This window comes from Pagrus pagrus (genome assembly GCF_965226575.1).
Source record: "Pagrus pagrus genome assembly, chromosome: 4".
In the NCBI taxonomy this organism is placed as follows: Eukaryota; Metazoa; Chordata; class Actinopteri; order Spariformes; family Sparidae; genus Pagrus; species Pagrus pagrus.
In genome coordinates this window covers 19,627,581-19,651,425 of record NC_140188.1, presented here as the reverse complement: position 1 = coordinate 19,651,425, position 23,845 = coordinate 19,627,581, and the positions used below count along the sequence as shown (strand labels likewise).

Below are 23,845 nucleotides of genomic sequence, written 5' to 3'. Positions count from 1 at the left end.
AAGATTTGTTACAACTTGGTTATGAAGCGGTAAAAAAGCTAGATGACTGTTAAACATGCAGAACTGATCACATTACAGCTGAGATACAAAATAAATACACCCGTCAAAAACATATTCCACGTTTAACTACTTGATTTACTGGCTTTGAGTCCATTATACCTGACACTCTCAGTGATTGCCGTGCTGTTATCTCCCACATTAAAGATAAACTGGGTGAAATTAATAATGATAACTGCAAGCCCAAAACCCAACACATGACAAATGCTGATCAATTTTCTATTTTCCACAGCTCATATCAAGCATCATGCATGTTTGCCCTTACATGAATCATTTTCATCGATTCCACGGGGGTTGTGTATTTTAGATGCTTCTCAGGCTTATGATTGACTCAATTATAAAAAATAAACCTAGGAAAACACTACAGTATATGGTACAGTTTATTAATTTCAAGGTAATTCAATTTAAAGTTTCTATGTTTTTGTTTTCAGGCCAGTATCACTATCATCACTCATTTCAATGGGGTAACGGGAGGTGGAACATTATCTCCGCTCATGTTTAACTTGTTTACGGCTGACTTGTCCAGGCAGTAAAATGACTGTAACAGGTTGTGTGATCTTGTAATTCATCGTGGCTTTAATTTTCTCCCTGCGGTGTTGGTTCTCAGAAGTGGTTGAGCATATGCTTTCGATATGGCGCCAACCTCTACGTCAAAACTGCTGCCAAAAAGAGAGATGTGATGCTAATTAGATGTAACGAGGACAGAAATAGGTCAAGTGTCTTAATTATTATTTAACAGAACACTGTTTGTTTCATTTTCTTGATATTCTTGTTTTTTTCAGTATTTTTGCAACATTTTTGTTTGTTTATTTTGATAGAGATGATGATTTTACGTGATGGTTGCTCACTTTTTTCATTTTGCTCATATCTTTAGTTTTTTCTTTCTTTCTTTAATGGGTTCTAGGTCTGGAAATAACACGGTGCACCGAGTATGTTCCTTTGCAAGCAGCCCATCGGTCATCTTACTGAATTAAATTCTGTCATTTATTTTTCATTTGATATAGCAGCCCTTAGGAAGCATTTAGTTCAATTAAATTGTGAATGTAAAATGGCATGAGTGGAAAAGAAAAATAATCATTTTTCTGTTTTCCTCTGCAGGGTCAAACAGGATTAGCTAAGGCTGGAACACATTAGCTCGATTTTATGCCGCTCAGTCTGGGTCTGTCAGTTTGCCTCCGGTTTTATTTAATTTTCAAGACACACTCAAGCTGAAACTACCTGTAATATTGATAAATTGAGTGTGTGTAATATTAAAAATCGAGGCTGAAGCGCTGGAGGGAACAAGCCAGTGGCCCACAAGTAACATAAGGGACGGACTCAAGAGATGGACAGAGCGTCAACATCAATCTGACGTCTTGCCTGTGATCAAGCAGCGCTGAGCGACACAGTAGACACACACACTCTTCTACACGCCTGTCAAGTGGTTCAGCAGTTACATACTTGGATGGGGATTGCGGCCTAGCCCCTGAAACACGACGTGTCAGGACTTTTCAGAAGAAAGATTGCAATTATGAGAAGTTCAAGTGTATCTAGTTGTCAAGGAAATGGATGTAATTCGTCTGCATGCTAAAAAGAAGCAGAAAAAACAGATAAAGAAAAGACATGGTGAGAGAGAAAGACAGACAAATATGACAGTTTAATATAGAGGTGACATAACATTTTTTGGTTGACGAGCTGTTGCATCATAGACAAGCTGAAAAACTTCAGTGTCAGTCAGGATCAGATGTGTTCATGTCTAAATCAGGTCCAACTGCAGAGGCTAGACAAAATAAACTCTGGAAAAGGATCTTTTTGAAGTTAATCAATCATCAGTTGCTCTGGTTAGCTTCGTTTTGTGAGTGCAGATTGTCTGTGTTTCCTGTCATGATTGTTCAAACTGGCGGTCTTGACTTTTCAATTGATTTTTCAGCTGTTCTGACTGAAACGCCGGCTCTTTGCAGCATTGTTAGCTGTCTCCTGTTGCTTTGAAAATGCACATATCAAAGTGCCGATTGCCAGGCCGCATTTATAGCTGACAAAAGGCTGCTAATCAGCATTCAGCATAATAGGGCCCACCCTGGTAGCAGTGTTTGTACCTGTGATTTATATACTTCAAAGTGAAAGTACTGAACAATGAAATGCTTGTGTCTACTCCTTGAATATAAGTCACCTTAATTGGGCTTTAAACAGAATTTCTGTACACACTCTACAAAATCTTTTGAAGGAAATGCTTTCTTCCCCCAGACAAATGTAGTTAGGGGTTTCTGCAAGTTAATTTTATAATTAATTTAAGATTTATTTTCAAAAATGGACCCAAACAAAACATATGGGAAAATCAAAACCTCGCAATAACACAGCTGCAACTTCAGTTTGAGCACACAGGGTCCAAGTGCTTTACCAGATGCATTCAAAGGTGCAGTATATCTCACATAATACACAGAGCTAATTTAACTCACATGCATGAAAAGTGTTTTCACAGCCAAAAGTTAGCTCCATAAGAAATAATGTGATTAAATGTCACGTCACATTTCTTTTACTGCAGGAACACTTCACAAAATTCTATTCCCAAAAACAATTTTCAAACTTTTCTCCATTGATCAAAAACTTTAATCATTGTGCATCTTGAAGTGTCTGACTGGTTCATTTACCCTGAGTCACAGCAGCAAATGGGACTCAACCTCAGCCTGGAGCTGTGTGCGACTTCATGATCTACCTATCAGAGGAACATAGTGCTTCAATTTCACAACTCTTTCAACCATACAAATCTTTGTGTTATCACTGATACAACCATCATAACTGTCATATCCTTTGCATCAACGTGCAGCTACACCCTCAGGCTCTGGCTGCTTATCAAAACGCTTTATAATGATGCCGGTGCTGCATGAGCTGCTCTGTAGAGACACCTTCATGCAGCCGAAATGCCGATGGTGATGCCTCAATGCACACGGCGGCTGGCTGCTTTACCTCCCGTTCAAACTCTGACTGTCAAGCTGTCAGAGCGTGTGCTGAGCTGTGACACTGAGGAAGGGCTCCCTTTCCTCTGTGACATTTTGATCCGATGACTGTGACTAACAACCCCACCCACCATATAAAAAATCCTCATCCTCCAGCAACACGAGTGCACTGGACAGTGATGCGTCATCTGCAAAGCGTTAGGGATCAGGCAAAAGTTTGAAGTTTCCATCTATTGTATTTTTTAAGAGTCAGGGGGAGCAACAGCAGTTGAGTTACCATACTGCCCCAATATACTGTTTGATGATATTTCTGACTGGAAATAGTTTTGTGTCTTTTAGAATTAGTCAGCACTGAAAGTGTCAAGTTAGCACACTTTTATCTACGGACCAGAGACAAATCAATTGCAAAGCAACAAGGAATGACCACCTTCACTGACTTTTGTGATGAGGAGCTCAAGCAGACAGAAAATAACTTTGACCACTTCAAAGATTGACATGAGACAGTGTATGTGACTGATAATCAAGCTACACAAATGTTTGAATTGCCCTAATCATCACATCCCCATTCCTTGACGTCAGGACTTATGACTTGTTATTAAGTCACAAGTCATAATATGGTTTGGTTTGGTCAAGGTTAGGCACAAAAACTACTTGGTTAGGGTTGAGAAAAGATCATACTTTGGGTTAAAATAACTAAATACAAGCGACATAACGTAAGTAACATAAGTAACACAATGTAAGTAACGTAAGTGATGTAATGTAAGTGATGTAATGTACATGATGTCAATCTCACAACATACGGTGACATCAGTTACATAATTTACGTATGTTAACTTACTTACGTTGCATAAATAAAAAACAAATCACTCTTTGCTCTTGGTCACCAACGGGATGCCAATGCCAGTCTCTGGAGGAAAAGTCCTGTAAATGACCAATCCAACCACCCAGGTGACTTGGACATTTCTTGCTCTTTATACCACTGCACTATGGGGCGCTACAGGGGTAACTACAGCATCGAACTTGGCTCACTTCCTGAGTGAAAGTCTTCATTATGCAAACTTTGGCGCTCTTACAGTCTTGACTTCCCCCTTTGCGGCCGTAATAATTAGCAGGACCAGTAAAGGTCGCTGCCTAATGATAAATGTAAATGTGGGTAGTAATTAGGTGTTTGCACTGTTAACCTATATGGTCGTTTTTCTGCTGAGGAGGGCTGGCCTTTAATGGAGAAATTTCATATTTTTCTTTTAGGATGAGGGACACACAATTATTCACTCTAGTATCTCTGAGAAACTTTCCAAGTGGGCCTCGTCTGAAAGTGGGATGCTGCGACTAAAGTGAATAATTAGTACAGGCTCCATACAAGAACCTAAATTATTTTTGCACAGTGGAGAGAAAGAAGAATGATTAATTATTAAGTTTCATGGCCAGAATTACAGTGGTGAAATATGAAATAACAGACGGATGAACACATTTACACACATAAATATTCATGAAGTTCTTTTCATTAAGCGTTTATAGTTAATTGTGTGAGTTAACAATACGTGCATGCACAGAAATCTACATGCAGCTGTAGATGAAATATCTTGACAGCGTTTTGATCATTTTTACATTGACTGTCCGCAGAGATACAGAAGCTCATTTTGCCCTTTCAGTTAACTGTCAGCCTCCCCACAGGGATATCTAAAAGCCACTCACATGTCTCAATGTATCCCTCTTGATGCAGCTGAGCTTTTAGAGTAAAAGGTACATGAGCCTGAGGGATGACGACCTCTGTGCCTATGGAAAATTTTAAGTGTAAGTTTGAGTGCCTGATTGTGTACGTGTGTGTGCGTGGTACCGTACTGTATGTGTGTGTGGAATGGGAAGTGTGTGTGCAAGGGGAAATGGAAGGAGATCAATTTCCATTATTGGTGTGAATTGGATCAATAAGGAAGTCAGTCAACAAAAATATCTAAAAGGCAAATGTAAAGTGATAAAAACACACCTACATGCAAGAGCACGCATGTGCTTGCCACACACACTTGTGCACCCACATAAATACACACACACACACACACACACACACACACGCTTCTTCTGGAGTGGCTGGTTATTGAAATTGCTGTCCAATGGGAAAACTGGAGCATGTCAGAGATACACGAAGGTCAGTACTGCAGAGTGGCATGGTGCAAGAGCACACTGTGTAGGTGAAGCTACCCACAAACACACACACACACACACACACACACACACACACACACATACGCACAAACTGAGTGTGAGCGAGTCAGATAGAAAGGGACACACCCCTCTCTTTTAGTTCAATCCCTCAGGGAAATCACATACTGACACCTCTTTCCTCACTGTTCTTTCACCCACTTCCTCGGCTCTTTTCTTTCTTCTCTGCCTTTTATTCTCCGCTCTATTCAAGTCTCCATTCACTAATGCTCTATTACCACAAAGGAAGGACCGCAAATTGAATGGACAGAGAGAGAATAGCACTAAAACACACAAACAGCCGTCCAAAAACACACTGTGATATTAAAAGAGAAATGAAGAGTGAAAAGAAAGTGCACCTTCATCACCAGGGTTACTGCCTCCTTTATACTGCCTCCCTGAATTTGTCTGTCTGCCTGTCTGTCCGTCTGTCTATCTATCTGTCTATCTATCTATCTGCTAATGTAGCCGTTGTTGCGGTTGACAAACTGTCTATTACTCATGCAGCCTCTCTCTCCTGCCTCTGCACTCACGTCCTTATCTAACTTGGCCTCGCTGGCGGTGAGCTACTGCAGCGATGCCAGTTGAAGAGAAAACCATCTACCCTTTTTTGTAAAAGGAGTGTGGGCAGGCCACCCACCTTAAGTTTTAGATAGATTTCATACATTGGCTTAGAAAACCGCGAAGAAACTGTTCCAACTTTTTTTAGAAAGTGGAGTAAAAAATGGTTGTTTTCTGTAGCACAAGCAGTGGGAATGAAGGGAGAGACATGGAAAAGGAAATATTTATGTTTGTATCTGTAGTATAGCCCTCTGGCTATGAACTACATTTACTTTTACATTTTATTTGAATTCTTATTGAATTCAAAATATATGTTTTTTATTAACTGTGTACAGCAGCTTCTCAGGTGTGCTTTCTATTTTATGCTAGAAAATCCCATAATGCCTCATTTTGCAGACGTGTATCTTGCAGTTATGCAACACTACATCTTTCAGTTAGTGAGTCACAATGACAGTGATTCATAAACCTCCAGAATCTCAATTGGCTATTCCTTAACCTAATTATAGGGCTTATTATCAGTAACTCATCTGCATTTTTTTCTCTATCATTTTTCATTTTTTATTACTAAAGGATGGACCACTTTTTCTGTAACCATGGCGACCAGTTTCCTTCGAAGCAGGTAACAACAACGTGTATAAGGACATAAAATGTGAGTTTTAACCAAAAAAGATGAGCCCGACTGGAAACAATGAATCATCAAACAAGGGACTGACAAAACCCGTCTATAAACACCAAGTTTATCTGTAGATTTACAATATGGAGTTGTAGGATTCAAGCCCGCTACAGCTGTTCTCCAAAACTTTTTAAAGCTACTGCACCTTTCAAGAATACAGAGGCATGTTTGATTCTGTGTGAGTGCCACTTTAAGAAATCGTTGCAGAAGCAATCTTCCTGCCTACATGAGGTGAACAATGACTCATCAGTTGTTTCTTTCTTCTATTTTGCTCGAAGCGGTGAATTTGCCTTCCAGCCCGCCACCCCTCAACTTCATTTCTCTCATTGTGCTCAGGCATGGCAATGGATGAATTAGCCAGAGACAGAGTCAATGTACTATAAACTAGTCTATACAATAGAAGAATAAATCATTTGCGCTTTACTTACACTGTACATACCAATAAAACTTGCTGGATGAAAACTTTTTGGACTTTCATTGATCTTTATTTGTCAATTTCACAATAGAGAAACAACAAACTGTTCAGAAAATGTCTCCCAGTCTACCTCAGCCTTAGGAAATATGGCACACATAATCATGTTGTATATTTTCATTGTATATCTGCAGCTGTTTATAAAACTTGAGAGCTTCAAGAAGTTGTTACACATCGACATTACAAAATAAGTCTAGAGGGGTAGGTGGTTATGTGTTAACATGATGTGTATCTGTCTGCACTTGTCAAATTTTCTTTGACACACAATAAATTCACATTGTGCCCTGTGGTTTTACTGCCGTGGGGCTTTTTTAATTGTCATTTCATCTTTCCACAGAATGTTTTACCAAGGATGGATCTTACTTTATCTGTATAAAGGTTAATTCATTTGCCATGTGATCCAAAAAAACAAAATTGATCATGGTCACATGGATCACGGGTTTAAAACACACATATGGTCAAAGGTAGAGTTAAAATAGACGAGGACTGCAGTGAAATGGGAATCCAAAGTGGAGAAAAGGTGGGAAAAATAGTTCTATCACCATAAAATATATAATGTTCAGTCAAGCCGAAATGACAAATTCTTTAGTGTATGGTAAATGGACAAGTAAATGGACTGCATTTATAAAGCACTTCCATCCCAATGTGTTTTATCACTTGCCTCTGATTCATCCACTCACACACAAACACACAGTGATGGAAGTGAGCTGCCATTCAGACAGTTCTCACTCCCAACCATCAAATACAGCAGCCTGGTCAGTGGCCCTACGCTTCTACTGTAAGTTTGACGCTGTGGCTACCCTCGAAGCGTGAGATTTTTTGCCTGCAACATTTATTTTGAAAGTCTAACCAGACCTGAAAGTAGTTTTTGTGCCTAACTTGACCGTGGAGCCATGTGTGTGTAACACCAACGCTAGAGAAGTAAGTGTCATAGCTTGAAGCTTAAAGGCCACAAAGGCCAAGCTGCCATATTTTCCGAGTTAGGCGTGAGAATGATGGGACATTTGGAGCAATTTGGAGTTCACATTGTCATATGGACAGGAGGAGCTAAAACAAAAAAGCCAAAAACTAAAACAAACAAATTGTAAGAAACAAACAAATTGTAAGAACCTGATTATTATAAAATAACCCACTGCAACACTGTGTGCTGCCTCTTAGTGTGTCTGCACTGATTGTTAGTTGCTGTGCCCTCATGCTTTGCTTTTAATTATATTAACTCAGGCAACAGACGGTGAACGTGTCATGATTATTAGCTTGCAAACTGAATCAATGTAGAGCACTGAAATGCCTTCTTGTACTCTTTGAAGTTTAGATCAGCAGGGACTCTGTCTGCAGCAAATATACAGCCACGCTGTATATTTACCTGCAGATAGGTGCATGTACAGTGGTGGACTGTGTAGGCATGTGCACACAAACACACACACAAGGAGAAAGAGAAGGAGCTTGCTCAATACCCTGCAGGGATCCACTTGAGATAAAATTCAGCAGCGCTGAATAATACCCTCCATTTATCAAGGAGAAAACACTAACCCTGACAAACGCACACGCACACACACGTATATATACAGCACTCTCAGAGGGTTGCTGGGATGTGAAGGTGCCCTTGTGTCAGTGGTCATTTATCAGAATATGTGATTCAAAGTGCCACGGCAGGCGAGGCCCACTGGTTTCTACTTGTGTAAATTTCTCCTCATCGCTTTGAACCCTACGGGTGTGCCCCCCGTAATGTAAAACACTCCCTCACCTGTGCTTGGATTTGCATCATTCATCCACTGTGAGCTCTGTGACAGGACCAAATGCCACCACAGCAGGAAAAAGGATACAACAAACAAATGAGTTAGACTTTAGCCCAATATGCAATGAAGTCTTTCCACCTCGACCAGCTACAACAGCAAAATGCTAATAGCATAATAAATATTAACACTTAATAATGTCAAATATAACAATATGTCACACACACTTAAAATGATGTATTGACCTTCTGGTTCAAAACATCAAGAAAGTAGGTCTAAACAGATCCAGGAAACTGTATACATACACAGGGCTGATATCTCCTGTTTTATTTACTAGATTATTATTGATTTATTTTGTTTACTGCTGGAAGTCCATCTTGTTAGTTTCCTGTCTGCCTCTATTCTATCCAGTGTTTTTGGTGCAACGAAGAGGGCTTGAGTTAAACTTGCATAGCAAACGTGGTCGGTATTTCAATGTCCAAATGAAGGGGAAAAAATCAATTAAATGTAAACGAGGTATGCAAATACTTGGAAAAATACAGCTTATGTGCATGTACACACTTTGTCTGGACATAATCCTGAACCTTTCCGGATTTAAAACACAAACTAAAACAAAGTCTGCAAGTGTCTTCACACACACCCCTGAACAGCTGCATCAGCTGATGCACCAACCACGCTCGCCTACTTCCATCAGCTGCTGGACGATCGATGTGAAGCTGTCAAGTCACTGCACTTTCTCCACTGCTGCAGCTACTACTCATGCATGTAACGCCTTACCTGTTATCACCGAGTCCCTCAACGTTCACAATCGATGAATGACCGAAGAACGATGTTGAGAACTGTAGAACGTTACAGATCCTACTCCCAATATTTTAATTCAAGTCAACAGCAATCGATGCGATAAAAATCAATGGGAGAAGCTTGCACTTGGGAGATAAAAACTGCAGTGACAATGGCAGGTGATATTGGAGCTTGATATGTTCACTACACAATGGATCAAACCGGTTAAGCTAGAAGACCTACATTTTTATTTCTATTTAATCATATACAGACATGGTTCACTTTTCACTTTATAAGAGATTTTGTTGCATAAAAATGAATCACAGCACATTCACTTCATTTAAAAAACATATTTATGTGCAACATTTATTCTAAATAAATGTATTTTTACTATTAGTTGTGACTGATAATTGGAAACATGCGTGGCTGTCTAGGTCCACTTGAGTATTCGCAGAGAACATTGCTTCTGCAGGTTTTCGGGGTTATGTTATACAATATTATCTGGTGAGTTAAACCATTTTCCCTGTAGTGGCTCCTCCACCACTTCACGTATGGTGCAGTGGTATACTACCTACATAGGTCACTTGTTTTGTGCTGCCATTGGAGATAATTTGTTTCAATCTCAAGCATCGAGTGCTCAACGATGTTGGGCTCCGCGGCTGTGTGTGTGTGTGTGTGTGTGTGTTCGACTGAATGTGCTGAATATCAAGCTCTGTGTCGACTGCTTACTGCTGCATATCAGACTGCTGGTACTCACATTGAGGATGAAAGCAGAGTAGACAAGAAATACACACTGATGGTTTAACACAAGGCTGAAATTACTGAGTCAGATCTTTAGGGAGAAACTGTTGCATTTCTTCATGTCTTTAGTTGCTCCTTATTCCTATTTGTATTTGATTTTGATTGTTTGTTTTGACTACAAGTTTTCTATTTTATTTCATTTTATTATGTGATTTCTTTTACTTACCTTTGAGTTTGTGAAAATGTGGATGTTGCTGGGAGCTCCACTGGCTTATGGAATCAGACTTTGGCTGTTTGCAGTAGGGGAGAACTACTGCATACGTGTAAAAAAGTTATATAAAGTCTTTAGTTGCTCCAGAGGAAGCTGCACTTAATCTGATACGCTGCCTCCTGTGATGTTAGTCTGTTGCTAAGTTGCATTTTGGGTGATGTAGGTGCCAGGTTTTTGAAAAGCAGTCCACTGGTCTAGCATTGCAATACTCTAACACTGAATGGACAGTTTTAAAACAAATGATCAAAACTGATACAGCAGAACCAGAGATATCACCTTTTTTATTCAACACATTTTCTTCCCTTTCAAAACCTGGCACCTACATTACCCACAATGCAACAGAGAGACATCACTGGGGGCTATTTATCCGATTGCATGCAGCTTCCTCTGGAGCCACAAAAGGCGCCAATACTACTTTTTTTCCACATAGCAGTAGTACTCCCCAAGATCTGTAAACACACTTGTACACTTAATGTGTAAAATCAGTGGAGTCACCCTTTAAATGAGCATTTCCAGGAGCCAAATCTTATCTAATATCTATTTACATTCATTCTAAATGACTAAATTCTTATTCAGTATGTGAGTCGATAAATGTATAATAGTATACATTTTTGACAGAAGATCCCTCTGTCAGTAGCTACATCGACTGCTCAGCTGCACGTCATCGAGCAAGACTATGAATGCCTAACTGCTCACATACAGGAAAGTATTTTGTTTAAAAAGGAAACTTGCACAGTTGGTATACAATCTCAGGAAAAAGTGGTAAGAAAATATGATGAGATGGAGAAATACAATTAATTTCCTTAAGTGTCAAACATCTGGCATCATAATATCAAATGTTTGTGATCAGGACAGAATAACTTTTCAATCAAAAGGACAGACATGTGCAAGGACGCAGGCAGACACACACAATGTGCCACTAAGGCAATAGTCATCACAATGTGCCACTTGTTTTTTATTCCTGTGAGAAAATTCTCTTTTCATTTTCCTCCAGCAGTGAGATCAGAGCACACAGTTGCGCCTGTCCCCAAACTGAAAAGTATAACCCTATAGAGTGCACAGTTTAGGAGGCTAAACCTACTCCATCAGCCAGAAACACTTTCATGTCATTAGGGTCAATCTATCTGGGCCGCTACTGTACAATATAGCGTTCCTGGACACACTCATTCACACCCCCACACACACACACACAGACATAATTGCGTGCTGTGCAGTTGTGTTTGTTATGTTAAAATTTTTCCACCTCAGTATTCAGCACAGGAATTTTCCATAGCTTTCAGCACACAATCGTTACTACAGTAAATGAGAAGAAAATGTAGAGACATCTGTGCAGGGAGATGAGGAGGAGAGATGCGGATAATTGTCGAGGAGCTGAGGGTAAACACACCTGTCCCCAAGTGTTGCTTTTAGAGGTGCACACACTTGTTGAGCCTCTCACGAACTGCGCAGACAGTACAGCAGCAAAGGCTCAGTATGTGTGAATACGAACAGTTATGAAACCGAGAATACATTTGCGTCCACAAACAAACACCCAGAACAGCAGAGCTTATAAAATATATAAATGATATCCGCGCAAACACTTATTTTGTTGAATTTTAGTGAAGCTGGGCCATCTCTCCCTCACAGACACACAAGCACGTAAGCACCACCCCCGATTCCCTGACGAATTAATCCTCACATCTGTTCTGCTGGAGACTGAGAAGAGATTAACCTGCTGCTTTTACTGCCTCATTGGCTCACACGCATGCAAAAATCAACACACACACACACAGACATACATGCATACATACAGTATATCGCTTTCACACCTACATGCTGTGCAAACATACAAGAGCAGGGGTCACACAATCGCACATATTCAGGACACACGCAGAGCATTTGTAGACAATCAGACGCTCGCATTCACAGAAATCTTAATCCGTCGGATCAGAGGATGAGAGTCGTGACATTACCAAAACCTTTTCGTGGAAACAATGACTGTAAAACAAATACAGAATTCATTCCTCTAAACGCGTCTTCGAGACATAAACAAATTCTGTCGGGCAGCTCCTGCAGGTGGCGCTGCACACACTGCACAACAGCCTAATCAGACAGGATTACAGTACTGGTGACGCTTCAGCAACGGACCGTCAGAAACAAACACAGAAAGGCTGTAAGAGAGGAATGCAGTCGGGCAAGACTTTCAGCAACGTAACCCGACTGTGGAAATGCGTATGTGGAGGGCTGACTCAGAGGTCCATTAGCACTGTAACGACAGACACACGCACACACACACACACACAATGTAGCCTGTATATATAAAGGTCAAATGAATAAAACAAATGGCCATCACAATCAAACACACAAGAGACTGTTATTATGGGCGTTTGTGAAATTTCAAGTTATGTTGATAAACTTGTTGAGATGCACTGCATGCAAATACAAGCACTCACACACATGCACACACTGTATCATACAGAGTATATACTGTAATATATAATTAAATGTTTATGTATATTAATGACACACTGACATAAATTGAGTATTTCTTCACAGTGAATATTGTCTCTTTCATATACGAATGACAACAATTGTGCAGGTAGGGTTGTGTGTGTGTCATCAATGTGCACACACACGTGCCTGCGTCACAGTGAGTGTGTATCTGTCGAGGTAATTAGGTCTGTGCAGAACATGTCGACACTGGCAGCCAATCAAATATTTTTTTTCTGTTTTGCTGCCAATAACATTAAATCCCTCTGCAATGTAAGACACAAATGAAACACACACACGTTCTCATATTGTGTACAAACACAACCACACACATGGTCTCAAACTAATTCTGCTTGACGGCACGTGTGAGGATACGAGAGAGCAGCAATTTTGAGGTATCTGCTTGTGTGCCACAAGTCACACAAAAGAGCGAGCGAGACGGAGCGAAAAAGAAACAAAGGGGCAAAAAAACATCAAAATGAGGCTCACTGCTCTGGGGACTGCAAGAACAAATTGTATCAACTCAACTGAAAAACTAAAAACAAACACGAACTTGCATGTAGCACGCACAAATAGAGATGGTGCACAAGCACACATCCGCCAATCAAACAAAAATGACACTGCCTTTAATTTCCTACCTTTCATGTTTATTGCTGTTTTATGTTTTATCCAGCCGTCTTTTATCTGAACCCTCAAACACACACACACACACACACACACACACACACACACACACACACATAGCGCGCACACACACACACACAAACAGAAGCCCCAGGCAAGTAATAAGTATCTCAGCGACTCAATCAGCGGAGAAAGACAGCAACAGGAGCTGAAACTTACCTCCTCCAGACTCAAGTCCATCCTTCTCCAAAACGAGAACGGTGAGAGAATAACAAGAGGACAGGAGTGTGTGTGTGTGTATGTGTGTGTGTGTGTGTGTGTGTGTGTGTGTGTGTGTTTGTGTGTGTGTGTGTGTGTGTGTGTGTGTGAAAGGAAAATTAAAAAGGAGATCAAGGGACCAAAAGAACAAAACAGGGATTTATAACTGATTTGATTAAAAAGAAAACTAGGAGTGTTGAGTGTATTGAGGTGAATGTATAGAGACTATAGTCTACCTGTAGTTGTTACAGACTGGCCAAAGAAAAAAAAACTAACAGGAAGAAGGAAAAGAGAAGAGGGCAGAGGGCGTGAAGCATATAGCATCCTGTTTTTCACACAGCGTGGACAAGAGAGTAGTGAAGAAGAAGAAGAAGAGTGAATCCTACCTGGAGTTGTTCGGACAACGTGGTGGACTGTCTGGTAGTCAGGGCTGGAGCTGAACTCTCATCAGGACGCAGAAACACTTGCTGACCGCGTCTGCAGGCATCAAAAATAACAGTCAGGACCTCTGTGTGTATGTGTGTGTGTGTGTGTATTTGAGTTGTCCGCTGTGCACACATGGAGTCAGCTGAGTGATAAGCTGCTGGAAAAAGAGCATTTTCACACACAGACACACACACTCAACAACTTATCTTTTGCCTGAACTGAGGAGTGCAGGAATTTAAAGGTGTGTGAGGGAATGTAGGAGAAAAGGTGAGTGTGTTCACGTGTGTGTGTGTGTGTGTGTGTGTGTGTGTGTGTCTGTCTGTGTGTGTGTCTGTGTGTAAAGTCCTTACAGGTCCTTCCCTTTCTTCCTCTCGAGCGCAGTCATGTCATCTCCACCTGTCGTACGCAGAGAGAGCGCTGGAGTCACACACACATTCGCACACTCAGCGACGCACCGATGCACACACTCGCGCCGGCAGGCTGAGACACACACTGGCGAGCCAACACCGTGAGCCGCAACGCATAGAGCCGAGAGTGAACACTCCCTCCTCCTCCTCTCTCCTCCCACCTCTCCCTCTCTCTCTCTCTCTCTCTCTCTCTGCTCCTCCTCTGGGTCTTACTGCCTCTCTCAACCCTCAACATGTTTCAGTTTCCTGCTGTCAGTGTGTGCGCTGGCAGGACGCACACACACACACAAAAGAAGCCACCAAATACAGGTACAGTAGATGGGAAGCAGTGGAAATATGAACCCAGTCGCCATAATATTATGAGTAATAGATAGTTAGAGACTCATCCCTTTTGGATTTTAGTGATTTCAATTTAAAAAAAACACTGTCATCACCACGAAAAAGACACACTAGCTTTTTGTTTTCAAACATTTTAAATGACCTTTACATTTTCTTGACAAGCATTTATGACTGGTGACTGACTGACTGGTACAAAAGTCTTTCCCGTTAACTTCTGTGTAGACCAAAACATTAGACATTACACCTATAACCAGAGGACTCTAACCTGAGGGAATAATGTATTTAAACCTTATATGGTCCAAGGTCACCGCATTTTTAAGCATTTTTTATTTATATAACAAGCAGTTTTGATGTCAGGTGAACCGTTGAAGGTGAAGTAAAAGCTCTCTCCCAAATCATTTAGATATAGGTCTTGTTCAGGGCTGCACCTAACGATTGTTTTGTTAGTTTCGCCGCACTGCCGGATCCAGCCCTAGTCTTTTCAGCCCAAAATAACTGGCCATGCCATTTCCAAAATGGCTGCCAAGTGGCAATACTTGCCTAAAAGGACTTTGACCCATCCAGCAACCTCAGCCTCCACCCTGATGGACTTTCTTACTCTTTATACGACATCACCTGACATTTATTGTGAGTGGTATTTGGAGACATTTGTTCTCCCCCGAAGGTAAATCGGTAGGACTGGCATACCACCTGCACACAAAATTTGACTTAAGCGTATGTGCTGCACACAATTTCAAAACACAAGCTATATGCTTCACTATTAGTTTAATTTATGTATATCAAATTAAATCTGTAATATATATATAATATATTGTAGATGGTTCAAATTTCAATAATTTTGCTGATCATACATTTAGATATTTCTCATTAGCTCAAAAGGTTAAAGCCATATATGATATGATATGATCAAAATGTCTTTCGGCAAGACTGAGGTAAGAGAAAGTATTTCATGTAAGAGCAAGTGAAATGAAAAAGGGCTGAACAAGTGAATAATGCCCCAGAATTCTGCAAAGTAACATAAAGTAGGCACAAAAACTGATTAAACTGCAGTCTCTGCCCTGCAAATGCTGTTTCTATAATCTGATTTTCACCCAGTCTTAATAAAAAATAAAACATTATGAGTTCTTGGAAAATAAATAAACCCAAATTTAGCCCTACAACCAGCCTAACACAAACAAATAATTTTAATGCATCAAATATTTAAAAGATTTATCTCCACCAACACTCCTCTATGCATTTATTCAGCAGGCAGATTCATCATATCAGCCCCAATCTGCTGCAGGAAGCGTCCCGTGAGCCCCTGACAGCTGACTCTCTGAGGTGACATTGGCAGTGACGGGACATTTAGCATGAAGCTGTACAGCAGGCTGAATAGGACTGTGTAATGTCGTCCATCAATCTGACAACAACCCTCAGAGTCATTTACTAAAAACAAGCTGGCCGGCAGCTATGCACACACTCAAACAATGTCACGGCATATCAGATGGATAATGTTGCTCTTACAGCAGCTGTATCAAGTCAACACTGTCATTAATTTTTAGGTTTTATTTCAAATGCACTCTGTCTCACGGTAAGACTTCTGTTGTGTGAGATTTTTGTTAAACGCAGATCGCTTAAAAAAGGTATTGACTGAATCAATTTGTCGCTATCACAAGCAAACAGTCACAATGCTGGATCACAACTGGCTGAGAGAAGCAGCTCCTCTAATTCAAATAAAGTAAGCCGCTTCGGTTCAAATGCTGAAAATTGGGCTGACTGAGAAAAGATATTGTTAATTGTTTGGAAAAACAATCCAAATGAATTAGTGTTGTGACATGTTTACTGGAGGCTGAAATTGCCTGAAATAACAAGGCATCTTTAAAAATATGAGAACTTTAACTACTTAAACAAAGTCACATTCGATCAGTTTCATTATTAACTTTCTTTTAGCATATTAAATACGCTGCTCTATAGTGTTTGAAGCAGTATAATGCTTATGCACGAAATGTTTTGCACGTTCTCATGTACCGTACAGCATTTTCTTGTACCTGAGCATGACTATTTCCACATCCGGGGGGGGGGGGTTACCATCGGGTTACCAAAGTGTTGGTCCTAGAGCCTCATAATTAATCCATCATTTCAACTTACAAGGTTCAAGGTTAATTTATTTATCATTTTACAACTACATGGTTGCATAAATGAAACTGAGTTTGAGTCGTTTTATGCTACATCACAGAAACAACAGAAACAAAACAAACTATATTACAGAGTGGATAGCTCGGGATGAATTGAGGGGTCTCACACTCTGAGGAAAGAAGCTGCTCTGTGGTCTGGTGGTGCAGCAGCAGATACTTCTGTATCTTTTGCCAGATGGCAGCAGGGTGAACAGACTGTGGTTTGGGTGGGTGTTGTCTTTTAGTGTCCTTTGGGCTCTGTGCAGACATCTCACTTCATCTATATCATTGATGCGCTGTAGATGGGTTCCTGTGATTTTATTGGCAGTTTTAATCACCCACTGTAGAGCCTTCCTATCCTGGGCTTTGTACAAACCATGCCATTTTTGCGAAACGCTGATGAAATCTGGTGCAAGCTGTCGTGGTTGACTGGGTTTAGGCACAGAACTCTTACTCAGGAAACCAGGGGCTGAATCCTGTTTGGAACACATTATTATACTGTTTCATGGTTATTTTTACACCAAGTCCACTTTATTTTTACACATTTTCAGTTTCTTTACAGTTTTCTGCTGCTGCTTGGTCAGATTTAAGCAACAACTATACTCGGTCAGGTGTAGGAAAACATTACATTATTTTATTATTTTCTCATTCACTGTTACAGAGTGTTTGGTCAGTGACACATTTCTTTCCTTCCCCTGTTATGCAGAAAGATAGAAAACACATTTTCTGGCATCCCTGCTCCCGAACACGAGTGCTCCCCATGACAGCTTATACTACCAAACACACCAAACGAAGAAAAACACTTGAAGAAAAGAAAGAGGCAAAGAGAGCTGCCTCGAAAAAAAAAGACTGTTGCTGATGCCGACAGCACTTTCAGCAGCTTTACTCAACATTAAACGGTTGACAAGCCTGTTCCACATGATAAAAGCCAATCACGTATGAATGTTTGTAACTGACGTGCAAAAATGTAAATTTATTAGGTGAAAATATTCAATTCACATGTGAAGGTGTGTATAAAAATGCATATTTTCTATGTGAGGTTTTTGTAAAGGATGCATACGTCAAAGACTTCTTGGTCAGTGCTTGGAGAGAGGGGGAGCTCAGAGTCAGAGGTTGATCCTGGGTTCATGGAGTCATTCTGACCTGAGTGTGCTCAGCAATAAAATGCTGTAATATCCCAGAAAACCCTGAGGCTGCCTGTTTTCTAAACACGGTGAAAGGTTACTCCTGTACAGCAGAACCTCAAACACACTGACCAGTGTTGGCCAATAGCAGCAAAATACACAGAGAGGAAATCAGCACTGCACACTGTTCATGTTATCACTTCTGCTACTGTGTCTCTCATTGACAGAGCTCACATGAACACACACTCAGGTGGGCCCTAACAGGCGCTCAGGACAACACACAAGCAGCCAGAACACACACTTGAAAACAGGTTAGTTCAAAGCAAATTCTCCTCAAAGACTGTCTCTCCTCATCTGCTGTGGACTCTGTGATCTAGATTACCTATTAAACACACACACAGACACGCGCACACGCACACGCACACGCACACACACACACACACACACACACACGTTCAGCTGAATAGAGTATTGATCCCAAGTTTTTGATTAAAACAGGGGCTGTTGTTGCCGCTCAGATGCAATCAACACACAAACCCAACGTGTGATCACTTACTCACTCAGTTGCTCTTTGACACACACACAAGCACAGTGCAGCAGCATGAATAACTACAGCACAGAGGAACATAATTAGCGAGGATGCAAGCATGGACCTGGGATCTGACGAGGATACAGCCAGTAACCTTAGTGTGTGTGCGTGTGCTGGTGCGCGTATGTATTTATGAACAAAATGTGTGTCAACATGTTGTGTTGTTGGCTGTGATGAGGTGAGGGTTGGGGTTAATGTGTGTGTATGATGTCCATAAAAAACAGTGATTGAAAGTGCAAATGTACAGAAATGTATAGAAATGTGCGTGTGCCTGTGTGTGTGTGTGTGTGTTTGTGTGTGTGTGTGTGTCTGTGTGTGTGTGTGTGTGTGTGTGTGTGTGTGTGTGTGTGTGTGTGTGTGTGTGTGTGTTTGTGTGTGTGTCCTGGCAGCGGAGTGATTGAAAGCTCTAAATGGCGAAGCAGCACTCAGGGGAATAGGGCTAATATACATAATGGTGGAGCTATATTAACAGCATCCTGATCCACCCCCCTGACACATAGACACGCACACACACACACACACACACACACACACACACACAAACACCTAGGCGTCAGTTGAGCCTCTTCTTCTCATCCCCCACACACAACCAGTTTTCCTCTCGCTGGTCTGACTGAGCTGATGAAAAAGGACGGATAATAAAAACATCTGAGTTCTGAGGAAATAAATAATTAGTATGTTTATACAAGCTCCTCGCTTAACTGTATTGTTAGCAACAATAATTGCAGGGCAGTTTTTCATGCAGGTTTAAGTGCATATTTGTTCATTGTACTCATGTGATCGCTGATTAATGACTGATTATTACATGACAGCCTCTCAGGTGACAGATTACTGCCACTCCACAGATATATTAACATTTCATTATCAATTCCTCGCTGATAAAATCACGCAGCATTCTCTAAAACCGATCCTCCATGGCATGAAAAATTTCGAGAGCCTTTCACATCAGCTTCTCATTCACTGCGCGTCCATCCCGGCTTGAAAGGGATCTGCAAACGAATTGACATCCTCTCCAGTGGAACAATGGTGGATTCCATCTTGAGGTGGCCGCTTCAGAAATGTGCGCCGCTTGATGAGCAATGTGCACTCGTGGAAACGCTTCTGCTGTGTGAGGAGCCGGAAAAGATGGAGAGAGGCAGTAAATGGTCACGCTTGCAGAGGAGTGTAGGTGCAGATTGTTAGGTCGGATCGGGGATGAGCACGAGGTGCTTCACTGGGAGACTAAAACAGAACAGAACTGTTCTTTGTTTTCAACTCTGACACCTGCCCTAGGCGAAAGCCTTGCACACCTGGAGCTGTATTCAAAAACATTCTGAGAATTCCCTCAGAGAGCTCCTAACTCAGCCTAAAGCTAAGAGTCCTAGCTTAAGAGTGATTCAAGGAAAAGTTCACCCAAAAATGAAAACTCAGTCGTTACCTACTGACCCTCATGCAGTTGGAAAGTCAGTGAAGTTCTGGACATCACAGCAAAACAGCGCAGCAGCATTCTTAGCAAGCGGCTGGGGACAAATGAATGGCTCAATACAGCCCCGAGGTCCCAAACTGATTTAAAATACTTTTTTTACACTCTGTGTCTTGTCTGAAGTGGGTGCATGAGCTTGAATGCAGGTTGAATTTGGAAATAACAGCTTTTAAAATTAATTTAGGATCTCTTTGATTATGTTGGACCCATGGAGCCATTTTATGTTTTTTATGTTTTAAAACAGGTCCCCATCTACTTCAGTTGTTTAGGAGAATGCTGCAACGCTATTTTGCTGTGAAGCTACGAAACTTCACCCAACTTTCCATCAGCATGGAGGGTGAATAGATAATTAACTTTCATTTTTGGTGAACTTATCCTTTAAGGAAACTTCTTCAAGCAACTCTAAGCAAGAAGGAGAAAGACACACGAGGGGACAGGAGGTGTGGTTAACCCTGTTGCATTAATTAGAAGATAATCACAGAATTTAGTCTCTATTAAGACACTGTGTGATTACAAATATTATTTTATGTAATAATAAACATATCTGTTGAATAAATTGGGAGCCATACTTTAACAGAAGCCTACAAAACATTTGAAAACAGAGGCTGACCTACACAGTAACCCATTCACATGCTGATGTTATTATATTTATTCATTAGCTTACATTTATTTACCATGTTGATAAATTAAGTAGGCCTTCTTCAACTTTTTGATATTAATGAGCATAAAACCGTTTAAAAGGAAAATTCAAACCAATGTGCAGGTGAGGGAGAATATATATGCCTCAGTCCCTCTGGCTGTGCGCACCAGTGAGGCGTGTGATGAGTCGCAGTCTAAAGCGAGAGGAACTGTGAAAGCGCTGTAATTGTTTGTGTCATCACTCTGTTCATTGAAGATTGTGACAGACTCAAGTCATAACTGCTGCACTGATGCATTTTCACAGTTGCAAAATATCTTAGTGTTGTGATCACTTTCATTTCTGCCATTATAGCGTTATTGTGTAACTAGAATGACCACAAACAATATCCCTGCGTGACCGAAACTGTAGCGTTTCGTTAACTCACTGTCATTCAGCGTTTTCTCCTTCCTCTTTATATTTCCACCATTTTCTCCTCTGCTTAAGAAACTCTTAAGACTCTTCAAAGTCCTCCTCCTTACTCCTTACAGTTTCTCAACTTAGGAGCTCTCATAAGGGCGAAGACGCTTTGTGAATAACTTCTAGTCCTTTCGGTCTAGTCTTAATTTTAAGGGAGTAATCCTAAATGTTCTCAGAATTTCATCTCAACAAGCCACTTGGACTTTGGACTTGGAGGCTTTATGAATACTTGACAATTAAAGTGATTCTTATTCTGCGTCTGATTCCCCTGTCCCATAATATAGAGACTAGTGTTGACATTTCAAACAGAATATACAGTGCATTCATCCCAAACAGTGTAGAACTGTATGTGAGATTTAATCTATTATTTAATCAGTGTGTAAATGAGTCTATAGCTACAGTAGAGCTGAGAGAAGCCAAGGCTACAGCCTGATGTGATGCATGCTGGAGCCGTCAATTCTGAAAATCTATGCTGTCTCAGAACTGTTAAGTGCCTCGGATAAAAAGTGTTCACCACATGGTGAATGACTAGCGGCTTAGAGAAAAGTGTGTGCCCGACTGTGTGCGTGTGTGTGTGTGTGTGTGTGAATATTACTTAAGCTTATTGTTACTCATAACTAATTTCCTTAAACAACACAAGCAGTAAAACAACAGCAGGAAAGCGACAATGACGCCCTACTTTGGAAAGTCACGCAGACATACGCAATAACACACACACACTTAACAGCCAGCTGCACTGTTTGTATTGATAACCTATTTCAATAGTGGCTCTACCCTGTAAGGCACAGCACTTGTCTGAAACAATGCCTCTGAATGCAACAGGCATCAATAACGCTGCCAACGGGATGCAGAAATAACAGCCGGTGTGCTGAACCAGCTGAGATAAAAGCCATTTCTACCTCCTTTAAAACCCACACATACATATTTCACCTTTAGCGTGTATTGATAACTCAAACAGGACATTGCTGCTTACACTCAAAATATGAGCATTTGTCCTCATGTGGGAAAAAAAATGCTTTTAAAGTCCTTCACCGACTAAAGGACGCTGCAGTCTGCTCTCCACTGCTGCAAATTTGTTCCAACTGCAAGACTCATTTGAAGGCTTTTAAGTGGCAGGTATCCATTTTGTGTTTTAAAAATTAATCAGATGATGAAAAGAGTAAGTGTTCTGTAAGCAAAGGTCTTAAGATGACTCATAACCTTTCAAGCAGTGCAGAATGTGCTTCATTTCCACACCAAAAAAATTATAATTCAAGGTAGGTGCGTGGGCGCCTTTCATTCAAATGGTAGAAATCTAACCTCTGTCTGTGAAAAAAAAAAGCAAAACCTAGAGCTTGTTGCACACATTACAAAAGTCATTTCATTACAAGCAGAGAGTCCACACGTCCATCCACACAGCTTATGAACCTTTCTGGCTTCTATTCATCAGAAATGACAAAGCTGCTTCACGTCAACGTTTCGAGAGGCGGGTTGCTGGTTGCTATGTGAGTTAGAACGTTGGCAACCTGAACAGTTTATAAGCCAGTTTCCATACCAACACACACTGTCTCCTAACTAGAGTCCATCTCGGCAGCGTTGAGTGAGCAGAAGCAGATGAGAGGATGAGGAAAATGAAAAAGATCAGAGGAGAAGCAAAGAGAGGAGAGACCCTACTGCTTTATAGAAAGCATCCCACCTGCTGAGCAACACTACAATGCTAATGTTAATGTATTAGACGCTGTATATTTATCTGAGACAGAATTTCAACTAGCAGCCTTAACAGCAGGTTAGTTGCATAATTCTTTAGTTTGCTGATTGACGGTTTACTGCTGTTGAAATTGGAGGCTGTTCAGCAGGTAGTCTGTCTGAAATCCAGCTTTTTTCCCTCCAAAGTCAAATAACCTGGAAAGTTCTGAGCGAGCTGAGTAAAAAGCTAACACTCAAAGGGAAGGTTCAAGGCACAAAATGTGGAGTGGATGTGAGATGCTACCAGGCTGTCAGCACGCTGAGCATTTGTGGAGTAATGATGACAAAACTGCCTGGGAGCACAGGAGAGATTACCCGTTTTTTGACCTGGCAAAACCGGAGTCTTTCCTGGGCTCACAGCAGCAAAACAGACATATTCTCTACTGGCTTTGTTCTTCGATCGATCTTCGTGACCTCTGTGTATGAACTGGACTGGCTGAGGTCTGACTCTGAAACTGTAATTGTTTTTAAGGACATCATAACTGATCCTTTGATCCATGTGAGGGTCTCTGTCACTCACCATTAAGACAGAGAGGCTCTGAGTGGATTTACAACAACAACAACTCTGCAATGGTTTAAACCCTGTCCTGTCTTCCTGCTGATGATCAGACTGTAATGAGATATCAAAGATGTGCATTTGACGAATTTGTCATTGATTACCTCAAATCTCGTTTTTGCAGCTAAAGCCAGATTTCAAGTCGGTCCCAACTTAGTCTTCCTCATTGGCCTCTTGTTGGTTCACTCTCTCCAACTGAT

The 23,845-nt window shown here is 40.9% G+C and overlaps 1 protein-coding gene across 2 annotated transcripts in view; it reads right to left on the bottom strand.

Moving 5' to 3' along the window:
• Window positions 1-23,845, bottom strand: part of pde2a (phosphodiesterase 2A) — a 162,444-nt gene that overhangs the window by 96,251 nt on the left and 42,348 nt on the right. The window contains exons 1-2 of one of the 2 annotated variants that reach the window (XM_084351351.1): window positions 14,545-14,704; window positions 14,155-14,245 (exon numbers count right to left, since the gene is read on the bottom strand). In XM_084351351.1, coding sequence (XP_084207477.1) covers window positions 14,155-14,245; window positions 14,545-14,579 — 126 coding nt within the window. In that variant the 5' untranslated portion in view covers window positions 14,580-14,704. Of the gene's footprint in view, window positions 1-14,154; window positions 14,246-14,544; window positions 14,705-23,845 lie in introns of those variants that run through there. The other variant, XM_084351350.1, reaches the window with a different exon arrangement.